At 35.7% G+C, this 17,634-nt stretch overlaps 1 protein-coding gene across 1 annotated transcript in view; it reads right to left on the bottom strand.

Moving 5' to 3' along the window:
* ticrr (TopBP1-interacting, checkpoint, and replication regulator) overlaps window positions 1–17,634 on the bottom strand; it is a 58,231-nt gene that overhangs the window by 23,114 nt on the left and 17,483 nt on the right. Inside the window, exons 10-17 of the mRNA XM_039773049.1 lie at window positions 15,993–16,086; window positions 13,368–13,450; window positions 12,931–13,158; window positions 11,059–11,143; window positions 9,614–9,686; window positions 5,284–5,421; window positions 2,500–2,590; window positions 2,155–2,216 (exon numbers count right to left, since the gene is read on the bottom strand). Of these exons, the coding sequence (XP_039628983.1) occupies window positions 2,155–2,216; window positions 2,500–2,590; window positions 5,284–5,421; window positions 9,614–9,686; window positions 11,059–11,143; window positions 12,931–13,158; window positions 13,368–13,450; window positions 15,993–16,086 (854 nt within the window). The remainder of the gene's footprint in view (window positions 1–2,154; window positions 2,217–2,499; window positions 2,591–5,283; window positions 5,422–9,613; window positions 9,687–11,058; window positions 11,144–12,930; window positions 13,159–13,367; window positions 13,451–15,992; window positions 16,087–17,634) is intronic.

Genomic DNA, 17,634 nt, shown 5'->3' with positions numbered 1-17,634 from the left:
AATCAGATGCCTTAAACTAATAAACAATATGCAGTTAACTTCAGTGTATATGATAAAGATGTGTCCGGGATGTGGATCTAAAAAAGAAAGGGAAACCACACTGAAACAAAAGCACTGCTTTGATGCTGGGTGCCACCAGTTTGCAAAACCGAGTAGAGAACTTGCGTATACCAGGGTTTGAGCTACTGTGAAAATGTGCGTTTAGTTTTTATACATTTCGATTTGAGTGTGGAAGCGGGAGTACTAAACATTTGTGTGCGTACGCACCGTTTATACACGAGGCCCCAGGACAGTATGCATGCTGTAGTTTCTGATATGCCAAAATGATAAGAGAAGGTGTGATAAGTGGAGTGTGAGGCCATATTTTGCTGATTAAAATGAAGTTACTGTAATATAAACAGTATTTATTAGTGTAATAATTCACTGAAAGTACTGTTGCACTATTTTAAAAACTCATAATACAACATATACTTGATTATCATATGTTCTGTTAAAGAGAGATCAATTTCTTCCTCCTAGACTTCTTTACTCATCACCTATCCATCAACTACTGAAACTAAAAAATTCCCAGAAAATTGGAGAATGTCCACCTTCACAATATGTGTATGGTTCACTCCTATACCTTGAGCCATTAACAAACTTTCAAATTTAGTGATGTATAATGTAATTTGAGCCTAGATGGAGGAGCTTTTACAGAAACGGCTGCAGTAATCATTAGCTGTAACAAATACATATTGTCAGAGGTTTTTAAAAAAACATTCATAAATACAGACACATTTCAGATTTAATGGTAAGGCTGTGCGATAAATTTATTTTGCAATACTAGATATATGTAAATATGTTGTCAAAACACCTTGACAATTGAATACCACCATCATATAGGCATGTGCATACACACATTTTCTATACAGAGTCCAAATCTAGTATACTTTCATAATAATGCAAAGGAAAGTAGGTTTTTTTGGCCAAATTAAAAAAATTCATCATTAGTGATTAGAAACAGCTCAAATGACATTTTTTCCAACCATTTGCGTTTTATGTTTTCTACCTATACTAGAATTTCCTTTGAATGTATTGTATTAAACACTTCACCTGCATTGCTGGCATCTGTGTCTGCCAGTCACTAACATCAAAGTAAGCACTGCTCGCTCACACTCTCTGTTTAACATAAGAGAACATTTTTGATTCATTCCCACAGTAATCACAGATAATTATACACATAGATATTCGTAATGGTTATAAATTATATATTTTGCAAATCTCTACAGTCCATGATGTGTGTGGTTACTTATTTTATAACATGCACTAATAGAGAAAAGTATACAATATTTAAAGAAAGCACTTTAGCCTTGTGTCTCCACTGCAAAAGTCATATTGCCTGGGATTGTGGCTGTTTGTGAGCGTCGTATGTGGACCCTGGCTTTGGTTTGAGGGATAGTGTCGTACATGGAATGTTTCTGACACTGGGTGAGCATGTGGCCGGCAGAATGTATGTGGAGGGAAGGGGAAGCAGCTGGGAGTGCATGGAGACACACAAGAACTGAGAACGTAGAAGAAAAGCCAAGAATGGCAGTCTGACTGCTGAAGAAACCAAATTTGCTTAAAGAGTTACATTTATTCTTCCAATTTTCACACCCTCTGATCTTTACAATATTTTATTTCATGTTCGAAACCCTACTTGTCAAAGATAAATAATCTTCTTATATAATAGCTTTATATTAAAAGCAAAGAGTGGAATTATTACTCTTTTTATTTTATTGTTGAATCAACCTTCAGCAGTGGGCAGCAGGGCGGCCATGTGACGCATGCGTACGGTCGCCTTTCTCATCCCTACCAGCTTCGCCGTCACTTCCTCTAGCTCTTCATATCTTAAGTCTTCAATCTCCCTCAAGAATGATTTAAGTGCCATCTTACGTGAAAAATTAAAGAAAACGTACTAAGTAATTTCAACGCAAAAACTGATTTAATCAGTTTGCAAGTGTTGAATGGAAGGCCACAGCAATAGAACAATTCTAATAGTTGCAGTGTAAATGCGGTAAAATGTTCTACATGTGTAAGAGATTAAGCCAGAACATCATTTAAAGTAATGACGAGAATAAGCAATGCTGAGAATAAAACTCGGCATAACATTTTAAGAACTGTTAAAACACTTACCAGGTGGTGGTTTCAGAGGGGATTCCTCTACAATGGAGATATCAGATACTGAGTCTGACCTTCTGAAAAACCATTAAAAACCTTGTTAATACTAATGTCAGAAGGACTTTCAAACTAAAACCTAAAAGTAGCTTAAAAAGTTATCTGCCTTTTCTTTCACAGGAATTAAAAGATATACAAAAATAGAATATTCTCTCTATATATACATTAAAAAAATTTAAAAAAAAGGACAGATAAAGTGTTCAAATATAATTAGATCAGGTCAGTTAAAATGAAATTACTCAAAACCATCTTATCATACAGACACATAAAACCATTATTTTGAAAAATGTAGTTGAGACTAACCTCCTTTTTATCTGATTGTATAAGAGTCGATTAGAAACCTGCTTATGAAGGGGTGTTTCAGTCACTTTTCTTGACCGCAACTTCAGACAGTCTAATTACAGAAAAATTGAGACACATGAAAAACAATGAACAAAGAATAAATGATAAATATATTTACATAGTAGACCAAACTTAATCTACCCTATGAACTTTAAAATCACAGTATAAGGGAAAAATAATTCAGTAAATTAAAATGTGGGCATTTTAAAACACTGCAGTAACAAGATCTTCAATGTTAATAGGATGTATTTGTCTTAGTAACTTTGGTTTGATTAACAAACGGTTTTACTATTTAGCTATGGTACAGCTGTGAATAAAAAAGGCTAATCTAAACAAATTAAATTTTACTCCAGTCTAGCCCTAAGAATATTGGCATATAAGCTACTTTAATTAATTTCACAAGTTTGTACATTTCTTCATTTTTTCATATAGCTGTAAGTTAAGGTTTAACAAAAAAAAAAAAACAAAATCAAAGAAAAAAAGGCAAAGATAAAAAGAAAATATTCTTTGCAGCACTCTGAAATACTGTAGATCCCGTTATATAAGCATTTCGTCCTAGATTTTTGGTTTGGAGTTTGGGGGTCGGTTTATACAACGAGTATCGTTTCAGATTCAAGATTTCCAGCGCAATGCCGGTTTTGCCGATGAATACGGAAGTAAATAATGACGAAACCACAGAGCCATCTTTCAGATGAAGAAGTAACTTTGCATGCCAGTACTTTAAATTTTTGTTTTGATTTACGACCAACATCTTATGTTACAACCCGGATGCGGTCACGTGTATCCGCTTGCGCGATTGTAAACAAACAACCGAGAGCGTTAGTAGGGTCAGTCGGAGCCCAGATACATGTGTTTGTGGATGTAATTTCGGTCATTGCAGCGATTTACCTATATAATTCATTAAGACTATGCAAGCAAGATATATAATTACTAAGGAAGAAAGACAAAGTAAAGAAAGCGATCACAATCGAAACAAAGATGGAAATTGTGTGGAAATATGAGAGTGCTGTTCGTGTGACCGATCTCGCTAATATGTACAGCATGTCGGAATCCACCATCTCGACAATTTTACAAAGAAAAGATTTGCATAAGGAGGCTCCTTCTAAACAATAACCACCTTCTGTTTCATTCTCCTCCTCCTCCCTTCCTGCAGCCCAAAGATGTCAAATTAAATGGCGAGTACAGTATGAAAATGTTGTTTCTAGAATAGAATGCCTTTTATTGTCACTATACACATCTACAATGAGATTAAAAGCAGCTCCTTCAGTGCAGGGCTGTATAGGGCTTGTATGGTTGTTTTTTTAGCCTTAGCATAATGCTGGATCTGCAGCGCCGCTTCTGCTTTCTTTCCTTCCTCCGTCTGTGTCGTCTCCTAGACCTGACAACAATCCACGGAGAGGCCACTGGTCTCGCTATGTTGTCTGGGATGTTGTGCATGTGATGAAAAACACTCGAAACAGATGTCTGGCTCTGGACACCGATGTCTATAAGGTTCTGACGGGTGTAGCGGATGTTTGCCGAACCGATCGTGCACAAACAAAGAAAAAAAAAAGTACAAAAACAACAAAAAAAAATGTGCACTGAAAAGGAGAGCCCTGAGCCGCTGTGACCATGTGTGCCACCAGGCACCTAGATTAATCTAGCCTACTTCTGGTAGGCTAGGCACTTTTTATAACTTTTTAGTTAGCACATTAGAAAAATTATTGGTATTTTGGTAAATTATGCACATTATACAACCCTTTTTTATTATGAAAAGGTTAAGTAAGTGTTGCAGTGGGAGGTTCGGAACGCATTATGGGTTAGCCTTCGTGAACAAATTAAGTTCATAAGTCAAGGGTCCACTGTATTGCGTATTTAAGTTAATCAAATTTATAACGAGTCTCCGGAAATCCACTCGCCGATGTACCGTATTTGCGTATATAGTTTCAACACAAAGGTTTCATTTTACCAAACTTCTCTGCAATCACTGCCTGGTTTCCATCAAAAATGCCAGCAGTCTCAAATTCTCGCCGATAAACATGATAAATATACCTGAAGAGACACTTTTAAGGAAATTTAGAAAATTTTGCTTGGAGAAGGGGGTCGGCTTAAATACCGGTCATCGGCAAATACATATAATTTTGTAGGTAGAGAAGGGGGTCGGCTAATATACAGAGTCAGCTTATATTCCGGGACCTACGGTACTCTATCTTGTCTAAGAAAAACTTATGTTTGCTGGTGGGTATTATACAGTATATAACTATTATTTCTACTTGAAAGACTGTGCATAAAATGTCAACCATAATGCCAAACATTTAAGTATGGTTAAACTTCACATTACAGTAAATTGAAGTGTAATAATAGGTTTTTCAGCTTGTAGAAGAATCATTTCATGCAAGAAACAAGTAACCTTTAACTGAAATGGATATATAAAAACATTACTATTGCTAATAGCCTATATTTAAATGATTAAAAAAAAAATTTTAACTGGCTCTTAAGATATGAAAACATTTGATAATTCCTTGACTTTTTATTATTATTTTATTTTGTGATAATTGCAGCATAAATATAACATAGAAAAATAAGTTTATATATGAGCTTGCACAGAGACACTGGTGTAAGATATACAACACATTTCAGGCCTGAAAGTAAGCCTTACTCTAAACTAACCATAGTAATAAGTTGCACTTTATTCACTTACAGTATGATCATTACTATAGCACTCAAACCAACACACAAGAAAGGTAAAAAGTAAGCCATGATTACCCATCTCATTTTTCTTTGATTGTGTGCCATTCTGCTTTAGTTTATCCACTGCAGACACAGACTGACTTCTCGGCAGCTTGACTTTGGCAGAGGGATTTGAGCTTTGATTAAACAGATTTCTGCGAACTTTAGTAACCTCTGAAAGAGACACTCAAAAATTAGTTTACACTCAAAACTAGTTTATTATGTAGACAAAAAATCTACTTGCCCACAACTAAGTAAATACCGTATATCTTCTAGTAGTGGCCGGCTTCTTATTGACGCCCGTTTCCAATAAACGCCGGGTTTGAAGAGATGTCGCGACAAATAGACGCCGGTCTCTAATAGTAGCCGGTCTCCTTTAAGCGGCGGTCTGTAGTAAACGCCGATCTCCAATGACCCACCGCATTTTTCGTACGCTAATCCTCTTTTCGTACCACCTGGGCTACCTCCCTCCTGCAGTGAATCATACGGCAAGTACCTTTTCGTGTCAAAAATGTTTTGTCGTCAGATGCTATCGAGGAAGCGAGAAAGTCAAAAAGAAATTTCTTTGTGTACACTTTGCCCTTTCGTCTCCACGTCAATCATAACCCCACAGGGAGGGCAGAGGTGGCGGGAAGAACATGAAAATGCCATCTTTGAGACGTTAATCCTGATAAAACTGACTACTGCGTGACAACAAGCAATGGGAGTACCTGTATTGCCATCACAAGAAGAGGAAGATGAAGAACTCGCAAATAACGGAGCAATCATTACCTATTCAGACGACGAGTAGATGGTAAGTAATGTACTTTATTGTATCTTATCCAGTCTCATGTCGTAATGTATACATATATGCGTGAGTTTGGAGCTTATTGCATTTCCTTATGTTCCACAGGGACTTGTCGGGCTGATGAGCGCTTCGTAAATTGACTGGTGCAGGCCAGTGCTGGTGGCATCATTGGCAAGAAAGTTGACGTCTACCGTACCTGTTTTTTATGCTTACGGTAGTACCGTACTGTATACTGCTTTAATAAGACCGTACTGCTGTACTGATAATTTCATTAAATCCTGAAATGTTCATTCGGTGTTGTTGCCTACACTTTGTGACCGTAAATACGGTACCATACCATATTTTACAGCCAAATGAACCCCGTTTACCCATCACCATTCCGTCTGCAAGGTGAATAATAGCCGGTCTCCAACAACCGCCGGTCTCTTTTAAACGCCGGGCTGTCCGAATAATTTTTTGAATAAAGGCCGGGGCTATTGGAAGATATACGGTAAGTGCATATGAAATGCTAGAGTGGAGAATTAGGAAGAGAAATACTATGATTTGTTTTTTTAATAAGAAAGAAAAAAATTAGAATTGTTTCATAAAACTTTGCTATAATAAACACATAACCGTATATCCCACATTTATTGCAGATATTATTTGAATCCAGTATTGTGTATGCCCTTTTTATTTATGTCTGTTAAGCACTTTGAATATGGGACAAGTGCTATATAAATAAAATGTATTACTGAGTATTGACTCCCTCCACCTCCACTGTGGGAATGTGCACATATTGTATAACAGTGTATCCATGGCACTCTGTTTTGTTTTAATTCTCTTTTTCGCTATGACCAGGGGGTCCAAGAGTGTATCCTATAACTGAGTCTGCCCTTTTAAATAGGTTGTTGATTTCGGTGGGCCACCCTTGAAGTGATTTTACCAGCCCAGCACACCCCACAGAGTTATAGATGATGTGAAGGATGTCACTTCCCACATTAAAGAAACATAGCCTGCTCTGCTCTTTCTTCAATAGTTATAACACCAGTCCCACCTGTCATTAATGTGGACTCCCAAATACTTATAGGAGTCTCTCTGACACACTAACACTGAGCACTTTCTGTGAACAAATTATTCAGCAGAAGTGTGTCAGGACATTCCTACATATCAATGATGATATTCCAATATAATGCCTTTATTCATTTTCTTTCACTTTAGTCTTTCTGGTGTGCATTCAGATGACAGTGAATGAGTGAGTGTATATATTAGTCTATGTATTTATTTAATGAGCTTCTGTAAAACAATAAAATTTCCCCACAGGACAATAAAGTTAAATCAACTATGGGTAGCCATGCACTTTGAAAGCACATGGATGATCTTCTAATCTTAAAAACAAATCTCTAGATATGTTGGTTATTTCATTTATTAACACCAATACAAACAACAAGAAATATACCATACTTTGATACCTTTGGGTCCTCACTAATTTTAGGTCTTATATAAAACTGGATTTACACTTCCTTGAAAATACAATCTCTAAATGTATTTTCCTATTTAACATAACAGTCTCAAGACCATTTAATTGTTTCCAGCATTTCGTGGGACCAAGAGGTTATCGACTTGATGTATCGTCAATCAGCAGGAGGGCTCATTCATGCACACATAAATACAAAGACAAATTAGATTAACCAATGTATCCACCATATTTGGAATGCTGAAGAAAAACCCAGCAACAACAGTTAGAATGCACAAATGTCACAAAGAAAATGACAAGGATTTGGCCTTTGATAACTTTTTTGAAAATACTATGGTAGGAGTCTCAAACCAGTGTCACAACAGACAATCTGAGAATCTACAATCAAGCACATTACTTCTGAAAAGCCTTTTTTGAAAATATAAACCACTAAATAAATGTAGGGGTGGATATTTAACTAGACTAAGTTTTAGAGCTTAGAAGTTAGTATCATTTAAAAGGAAAACCTTATAATGTTGTACACCAAATAAAGACTACTTTTCTTTTAAATTAAGTGTGCTACAAATGTCAGACAATGATTTGCAATGGACCTAGAAATGAATGGTGAAATAATGCTACATTATTAAAAAGACAGAAAGAAAACCAAAAGATCACTAAAACTGATATGACAAAGTCCAATAAGTAAACCCAAAAAAGTCAGAACAGCAAAATATTCCGACTACCAAATGCTCTTCCAGCTACAGCAAAAGATACAATATACATTGGCTTGCAAAAGTATTCGGCCCCCTTGAACTTTTCCACATTTTGTCACATTACAGCCACAAACATGAATCAATTTTATTGGAATTCCACGTGAAAGACCAATACAAAGTGGTGTACACGTGAGAAGTGGAACGAAAATCATACATGATTCCAAACAATTTTAACAAATAAATAACTGAATGTTATTTATGTACCATTTTAGAAATTTGTTTAGAACTTCCAAAACTTTTCAGTACAGCATTTTGGCAATTTTATTTTTCATGGCTTTGCAGGTTTTTCCAGGACACCCAAGAACCCTAACATAAACATAAATATAAGTTTCATATGTAGAAAAAGTAAGCACTCCCCTATACTTATCACCACCTCAAAAACCTAAAGTTAGAACATTAACACACAGGATCTTGGAGGACTCCATCTTATTTAAACATCAGACATTTCGTTTGGTTTGCCCTTTGTTTTAAAGTGCGTTTTATCACCATGCCTAGATTGAAAGAGCTTTCTGAAGGCTTCAGAAAGAAGGTTACAGATGACCATGAGTCTGGAAAGGGATTTTAAATGATCTCGAAATAACTGAAACCAACCATCCCACTGTCTGAAAGATCATTTAAAACTGGAGAAGATTTCAAACAATTGTCAACTTGTGCAGGCCAGGCCACCTCAGCAAGTTCAGCTTGAGAGAAAAATGTTAATTTTGAAAGATGTAACTAAAAGTCAGAATTTCATCATGGGTGACGGGATCTACAAGTAGCTGTTGCAGCTGTTAGTGTCAGACTTCATGAGTCTACCATTAGAAAAAGACTGCACCAATTAGATCTAGAAGTGCCAGGAGAGCCCGGGCTATGCAGAAAGGACATCAAGGGAAAAAAAAAAAAAAAAAAAGAGAGAGACAAATTTATGGTTACATATATCTATCCCTAGTTCTAACAGAGTGAATAAATCTTTTTGCTAGTTTTGCAGTGGTTACTTGCAGTGTTTTTGTAATATGTTGATTAAGGTCATCTGTGAAGTTTGTGTGAATCTGAAAGCCCTTGACCTGGATGTTCTGAAATGCAATACAGATGATGTAGCCAACACTTACTGTTTCACCACATTTTTAGTGGTCTGTCTGCCTGCTCTCTTTACATCATCCTCCAGGAAAATAGCCAGACTTTTGAGCATGTAATTTTAATTTAGTGTATAAACTACTTAAGCTTTTCATTCTTACTGTTTCTTCCTTCATAATGTTAAATATAAGGACATATCTTTTAATTCTAGCCACAGACAGTTCATATTTACATGAGCTCCAAAACATTATTAATAAAGGGAAATTACCAAAACAAAAAGAGACAAATGGCTTGGTTGCTTAATAAAATATGAAATCTTACCCTGCACTGCATTTTTGGGGTCTTCTAAGACAGGTGGCTTGATAACTGAAGACTTACGAGACTTTGAAGAATCCTACAAAATTACAAAAGGTTTAAATGTATACATTATTCTATGCTAACAACAGATTTATGTCCAATATAGTAAAATAGTTTTATATAAATAGAGAATTCAATGAACTGAGACTCCTTATTCAGAATAAAAAGTGCATTAAACACCTTACATAACCAACAACTGATATAGAACATGTAGGAAACAGAAAATAAATAATTAGTTAACTAAATGTGCTTAAACATAATTAACCGATTTTCAATAAACAGGAGTTTAAATTTGGTAAATGCATAAAACAGCTTCACTGAACTAATCAACAAAATAACTAGATTCCACTAAAACTACACCAATGACAGATATGTCTATAATATACAGATTATGCTTCAACCATTGCATTTTTATTCAAATAAAAACATGATTTAAAAAAGTATATAAAATTGTTCCACAGTATTCTTTATCCTCTTTGAACAGTGCTGCAACAGTTTTAACTTGCTAAGAACCTGACATTATCTAGGGCACCTCTTGAAAGAAGTCTTCAAATTAAACAAATCTTTAAAATATAAATCAAATGCTAAATCAGACAGCATCGCAGTGGAAACGTATATTTTGCTGTACACCAAAAAAAATGACAAATACATATGTACTGTACCTAAAACGAAACCTAAGGTTTTCAAAGAAAAAAAACAATGCTTACATTTGGAATACTAAAATAAACAAATAATTGCCATAACATTGTGAAGCCTACTTAATCTAATTTTGGGTGCCTGGCAGCAACCAGTCCTGGAAAGGATGACAGTTCATTGCAAGGGATAGTTAAACATCCATACCTACACTGGGCCATGTTTGGTGGTGTTGTCAATCACCCTAAAACAGCTTTGCAATACAGGGAAAAAAAACATCACCACCCAAAAGAAAATCCATATAGTCATGCAGAAAATGTGAAAACTTCACACAGATTGCAACTGCATGGTGGATTGGAACTAGAATCCTGTATCCCTGAAAAAGCAGGGATAACTACTAGGTCCTTAAATGTACAAAGAAATGGTTTAATTACTGAAAGGCTAAACTTTGAAAGGCTAATCTCCCAACTTGAGATGTTTACATCAAAAAGCAATACAGATATAGCACTTTTAATGACTCAAATTATAAATTGTATTTTATTTGTGTCAGAACTCACCCATGCAATATTCTTTGAGGAATGCTGGGAAAAAATAGTTATAAGCAGATAACAGAAGCATTTCATGAGACTGAATTTCTTATACCAAGCACAGTTATAAGACAACACTTTCCAAAATAGAGTTTGCATCTCTTTCTTTATATCTTGTAGGCAATTAATCTACTGGGAGGTTAAACGTTCTATACATTGGATCAACTTCTAAACATATTGTTTACTTACCCTTCTTGTACACTTCTGAGGAATTTCAATCTGTAGACTCTGCGACACATCACTGATACTACGATGATGACTCAGTATACCACCCCTTAAGTGAAAGTTAATACTTTGGATTATTACAAAGCACTGCTTTAGTTTTAGATTTTAAACATCTATATCTATCCATCCATCCATTATCCAACCTGCTATATCCAACCTGCTATATCCAAACTACAGGGCCATGGGAGTCTGCTGAAGCCAATCCCAGCCAACACAGGGTGCAAGGCAGGAAACAAACACTTTGCAGGGCACCAGCCCACTGATTTTGCAACTTCTCTCATCCCACTAAGTTCACTTGTGGCACCGATTTACTTGCGCGAAACCCGAGTGAGCAGCTGCAGGCCAATCACGTGCCGGCCTTCAATTGAGTCGGTCAACCTCTGGCCACGTGTTGGAGTGTACCTTGTCTCCACTTAGCTAGCAATACCTGTATGTTCAACAGACATTACCATCTACATATTGTTGAGGAGTAACGTTTGATGTTTTAGAGAGAGAGAGAGAGACACAGAGAGAAAGCGAACACAAGAGAGATCAGAGTTACGTGTGTTTTAGAGGGTAGCTGCTGAATGCCAGAGATATCACGGCCACGTGCTTTTCTCCTTACGCAGGGGATGCTCTCCCATCAGAACTGAACACAATCAGAAACAGTGCCAACATTTGACTTTCGAGTGTATCTACCTTCCGTTTGGGCAGAATTACATTTTTTTTTATTTGATGTTTAAAGTTTGTTCTATTTCACTATTAAGTGGGGGCAGCCATTACAGCTAGTCATTTAATATAATTAATACATCTTAGAATACTCACATTAGGATTGCTTAACACAGTACATGACATTCTATAAAATGATTGCGTCAAATACTGCTATAATGTTGCACAGTCCGGCTATTAACTTAAAGCAAAACTTTCAGATACCTTATCCATAAAAAGTCATAATGACTGTGGCACTCGTATAATTTTTTCAACAGTTGCCAATTCAAACTGGCAACAATTTGCAATTTAAAATAGGAAGCTAGTTTGCTTTAAGGTGTATGGTTCACGCTTTCTTCTGATCTACTATTCTGCTGATTTGACTATCATACATTTACCGTATAAGCAAACAATACTATTTTAGACAAACTATAAAAATCAACTGCCTTAAGTGTTGTCTATGCTAGAATAATGATCTATTAATGAGGCTGGATATTTTAAGATTGTGTAGTGTACTGTTCAATATGTGTTTACACAGTTGTAAAGTTATTGACTGCGTTACATGACATAATCCTTTTATTACACTTGAAGATATGGGTTTGTGAGTCCGTCCAGTTGCTATGTCTGTCATTCCAAAAGATGGAGCACCAAAAACATTTTTAGCAGCAAAACGCATTGCATTTGTCATTCCAATAGATGGTAAATCACAAATATTAACACTGTTTTTATGAATCCTATACCAGACGGCATATAATGGAAATATATGTGTAACATTTGTCTTTCCGACAAATGGCACAAGCATTTGAAGTAACGAACTCTATTGAGACAAATGTTTGTGATGTGTCATCTGTGGGAACTACAAAATACATTCCAATATTTGGTGCACTGCAAACATTAATACGGAGGTCTACATTGATTACTTAGATTTCAACCCATATTAGATGGGTTGCACAGCTAGTATTTAACTAATCCTGTAATGACACTTGATTTTTCTTTAAAAATAAACCAATTAAGAAAACAAGCAGAGCAGAAGTTCAGGACTTAAACATTAAAAAGATAGGACACATGTTTAGGTACGTATTGGAGCTATTGTACCTTTACAAAACTTGAACACCACATTTTGTGTACAACTGGTAATTGTATAATTACCTCTTTTTCCTAGAAGATCTGCAGCGTAGGTCTTCTAAGCCCTCCCCTGCAACTGAAGCAGTGCTTGGGGCTAGAGATGGCAGAGAAGCAGCAGGAGAACTGCTTTCATGCACCATAGAATCATCACTGAAAAAGTCTGGAGGAAGTACAGAGGCCAGCTTTTTAGGTATTTGGGTGCCAAGGCTGTAGTACATATTACCCAAGACTTTTGGGAGAAGGGAGACATATCTGAAGAAAGATAAGATACATTTTTCCCTAAGTAGCAAATTTCACATTTGAAGGAAAAAAAGAATATATACCTCAAACTCTATGCAATACAATGACAAATCGAGAAAGTTTGTCTGTGTAATACTTAAAACTTTTCAATGATCTTGAAAATGTTAGACTATACTGTGTAAACAAGGAACAAATGAAGATTTAAGCACAGAATCACTTACACTGTTAAGATGTCTTCTTCAAGGAACTGTGTGAGATAAGCTGGATTCTTGGTTAAAGATAACATACGTAACATATCTGTCATCTATAGAGAGAAACAGGAGATATTACGGATTTTCTTCATTTGGACAAGTGTACAGAAGTTTAGTTGTGAATATAATATACATTTTATGCCTTTTCTATTTAAAAAATATTGTCAGAACATAAGAAGTAAACTGACTCAATCAAAAAAAAAACAGTTTCATAAAACTGTGTTGTGTTTCAGAATAAGGACCAATTAGAGTCAAACATACAGTAGATCATCTACGGCCTACAGTCACTTATAAGTGCAATTCCACATTACAATGAACACATTAAATAACAAACAGTAGTTGTTAGAAAGGAAAAATACAATGCATTGTAACTGGATTATTGTTTCAAAGCCCCAGAGTTCAGCAATGATACAGGATAATCATTTCTGTCATTAAGACAGATGAAATAGCAGGCAGACTAACAGAGTGGAACCATTTCTGGTATTTATGGGATTTGAACTGGCAAACTAAGGAGGATGACAAGGAATTAAAGACAGCCTCGGGCAGTGAACGATTATCAGTTGGACTGGAGAGAAACCAAGTTTGAAGAAGCACTGAGTGGAAGAAAGAAAGAAAGAAGGCCATCTTAACAAGTGAACTGGAAAGCAGCAGAAAGGAACAGTATTAAAAATGTAAGTTGTTTTCTTTTCAATTTCTTTCCAAATATCTTATTAAACCAGATCTTCACAGTGACCACAAGCAATTGTGAATGCGAAAAAGTTTTACCAGTCTCTACTGTTTAGTCCTGGGGACCAGCTTTAGCTGCAGGTTTTTGTTCCAACCAGTTTGACTCATTTTCCTTCTGCTAATTTTACTGTTAAATTAGTCCTTGTTTTTATTTTTTTCTTATTTTGTTCTGCATTTAGAAAACAGCAGTACTGTGAGATTTGTAAGAAATGTATGAATCTTTTTATTTTTGCCATTAGTTTTACATGCTTAAAACTTCTTGTCATTTTCCTATTAATTTACCTATTTTCTAAAGAGTTTACTCTCTTAATTGTCATTCAACCATGCTGCTTGACATCAAGCAAAGGAGACAACAGGGCATACAATACTAAAAGGCTAAACTTTTTCTTTTTTTTCTACAATGGCCTAAACGACCAGAAAACCAGGAACAGCAGAAAGAAAATTGCAATGAAGATGTCTAAAAATACAAAAAAAAAATCCACCTTTATAATGAATGAAGTGACACCAATACATACAAATTGGAAAATTAACAGCTTGCTTAATTAAGGATGGAATCCAATTAAAAGCACACTTTGGTTGCAAAGAAAACCTGCAGCCAGAGTAAGCTCCCAGGATTGAACTTACTGAGTTAGATGGTGAACTGAGGTTTCCGTTGTCAATTGCATTTCACAGTTAATAGTTGGTCGGTTATGAAAACCAGATGCAATTAAAGCAATTAATGTTATCCGTTTAAGACTTAAAGAAGCATTTAGAAGTGAATCTCAACAAGCGAGTTAACTAAAAAGAGAATACAAATGTTGCTTGAGCAATAATTGCCTTCACAGCAATAACGGTCTTCAAATTAAGAAATTTAGTTAGACAAAAAATAACGCAGAGTCACTGTGGTCCACTAGAACTTGAGAACCCATTATACTGTATATTATATGGCATGGGACACACATTTATAGCCAGAAACATAGCAGTCTAGAGCTTACTAAAACAAATAGGGCAATGCAGAATAGTTCATTATTAAACAAGAACAAGTGAAAACTGTATTAATCCTTTGCCTCAATGAGAGTCTTCTCCATATACAGACATGGAGCAAGAAATTCAGATGTGCTAGTGGTAGTTTTAGATCAACTCCCAAAGGAACTATTAAAGTTTATTTCATAGGACAGTTCTGATACAATAACTGTCACATTGTGAACCACAAGTTGAGAACCACTGAAATACACGTTCTTTCTGGTTTCCCAGCCTATTATTGTGAGAAAAATTAGCCAGTCTTTTAGATACCAAAATCACTACAGTCATAAATGGACAAGAGAGAGATCAACCATTACACACATTATGCAGAAATGTGATGGTTGGTTGATCAGCACCAGAAAGTCACATATGCTTTATCAGCAATCTATGCAACTACCCACAGCCATAGTGCTACTGTGAGGCAAACGCTCAAAAAACACTGCAATACATTTGAGGAATGTAATTTGAATGCATTTCTGTTTTGTGTCACTGTAACTACAATGGTTCAACAGTTAGTATATAGACTGATTAGATGAAATTGGAGAGTCAAAGCTGAAATTTAGTGTAATAATAACAGTAACACTGTACAATTTAAATAATCACAAATATTGCACATAACTTGGAGATATGTTTTGTTAACACCCTTGTGTTTTATAGGCTAAACAATTTAATTTGGAAGCATGTTCTGCCTCTGCCCCGACCCAGGTATTTCTAATACTGATTACATATTATGAGATGCCTGTAAAGAGAAACCTTACAAAGTGAAAATAAGCTTTAAAATATAAGGACACCAAATACTATATCAATTTAAACGTTGATTCTAAAAATGTGCACAATACAATATTACTGAAAAAGAACACCACTTTCCTCCTCTATAATCTGTTCTAAGTCTTCTGCATTTGACTGAATGGATGGACACTGAAGACACATCTCCAGACGGAAGACAAATTGTATCTGGCACCTGTAAATTGAGGAAAATAATATATCTTATTAAAGAACTAACAAATACATCAGTCAAAGAAATAGACATGAATATACAAAATAATTCAATAAAAGCTGTAATACAGCAACTTAATGAATAAAAACAAAAATCAAGGACATTTTTTCCTCAAATATTTTAGTACATGCACCATGGATCTTTTTACAACCTAAAAGTCAGTACATTAGAAATTTAACATACACTCCCTCCAAAGAAAAGATTTCAGAGCACATTGCATTTACATCAATTGTACAGTATTTATTTCAAACAAGAAAATGTTAAAACCTTACTATTTCTCTGAGATTTTACAAACAGATAAGATCCATTACCTTAGCTTATAAATGATGTACTATGAGAATATGCCTAAATTGTATGAACTTAAAAATTTCTTAAAATGACCAAACGTCTGAGCATAATAATACACTAAAGTTTTATCAGATATCTGAATTATCCATTTCAAATTTTTACATGTTCAACACAATTTGACCTAAGAACTCTCTATTTTAGTATGCAATAAGAATCATATATCCTAGGAAGCTTAGCACTAATGTTAATAATATGAGCAGCGATTCTGTCATTACACACAAATAGCAAAACAGTATATCCACATGGTGTTTTAAGGAGGAAAAAAATGCAAAAAGGGAACTACTGTTGCAAGATTCACCCATTTTAAAAGGAGACTGGTTGACTCTTTACTTTGTCAACAGTCCTCCTTTGCAGCACCCTTTCAGTCCCTGGGCAAGGATTCACCTTGAAATGTTATCCCCAATTACCATTATTGACAATGAATACTGAAACCCAGATGGGAAATGCTGTCTCTGTTCTTCAGAAAAACCAGGCAATAACTGTAAAACGTTATACGCTTGCTTACATTCGATCACTATACTAAAGCATCTCTTATATATATTTCTCTTCTGGTTCGTCCTGCTTCCACTTCAAAATCGGTCACGCCCACACTCAGCCGACACAGCATTTCTCGATTCCTATTTGTCCTCTTCCACAGATAACAACCTCCTGGTCACGGACTATACCGTTTTAAACTACACTGGCAAATTTATCACCAAATCTCTCCTCTATACGCCAACACTTCTACCTCTCCAGGATATAGACAGTTGTATGTTTTTGACACAGCGCAAGCTACTGAAGTACGCTTACATAATAAAGCAAACTCTGCATGCAGCGAAAACGTACTTCTCCAGCTAGATTCTATGCTCAGAACCATCAACCCCTTCGCTGAATCATACAAACACATGCATGAAATCGCTCACTCCAACTCAACAGAATCTGTAGGAATGTTTAAGGAAAACCCTGGGAAGGATTTACGACAATACAATGCCCCGACATGTCACACCGATGTTGGGATTTTCGTTGGAGAAGGTTGCGAACCCCCTGCTGAAAGAGACTTTTGCATCTACCCCAGAGGTAACAACTGTAAACAGATTTCCACGCTCAATATGAATTGCGATCCTATGGTTTACCCACTTTTATTCCCTTACGGAGACATTGGCTGGCACAAAGATTTACAACATG

This window comes from Polypterus senegalus, chromosome 12, assembly GCF_016835505.1.
Source record: "Polypterus senegalus isolate Bchr_013 chromosome 12, ASM1683550v1, whole genome shotgun sequence".
Classification (NCBI taxonomy): Eukaryota; Metazoa; Chordata; class Cladistia; order Polypteriformes; family Polypteridae; genus Polypterus; species Polypterus senegalus.
The sequence above is the reverse complement of the archived record's forward strand: the minus strand, read 5'-3'. Positions and strand labels throughout refer to the sequence as shown.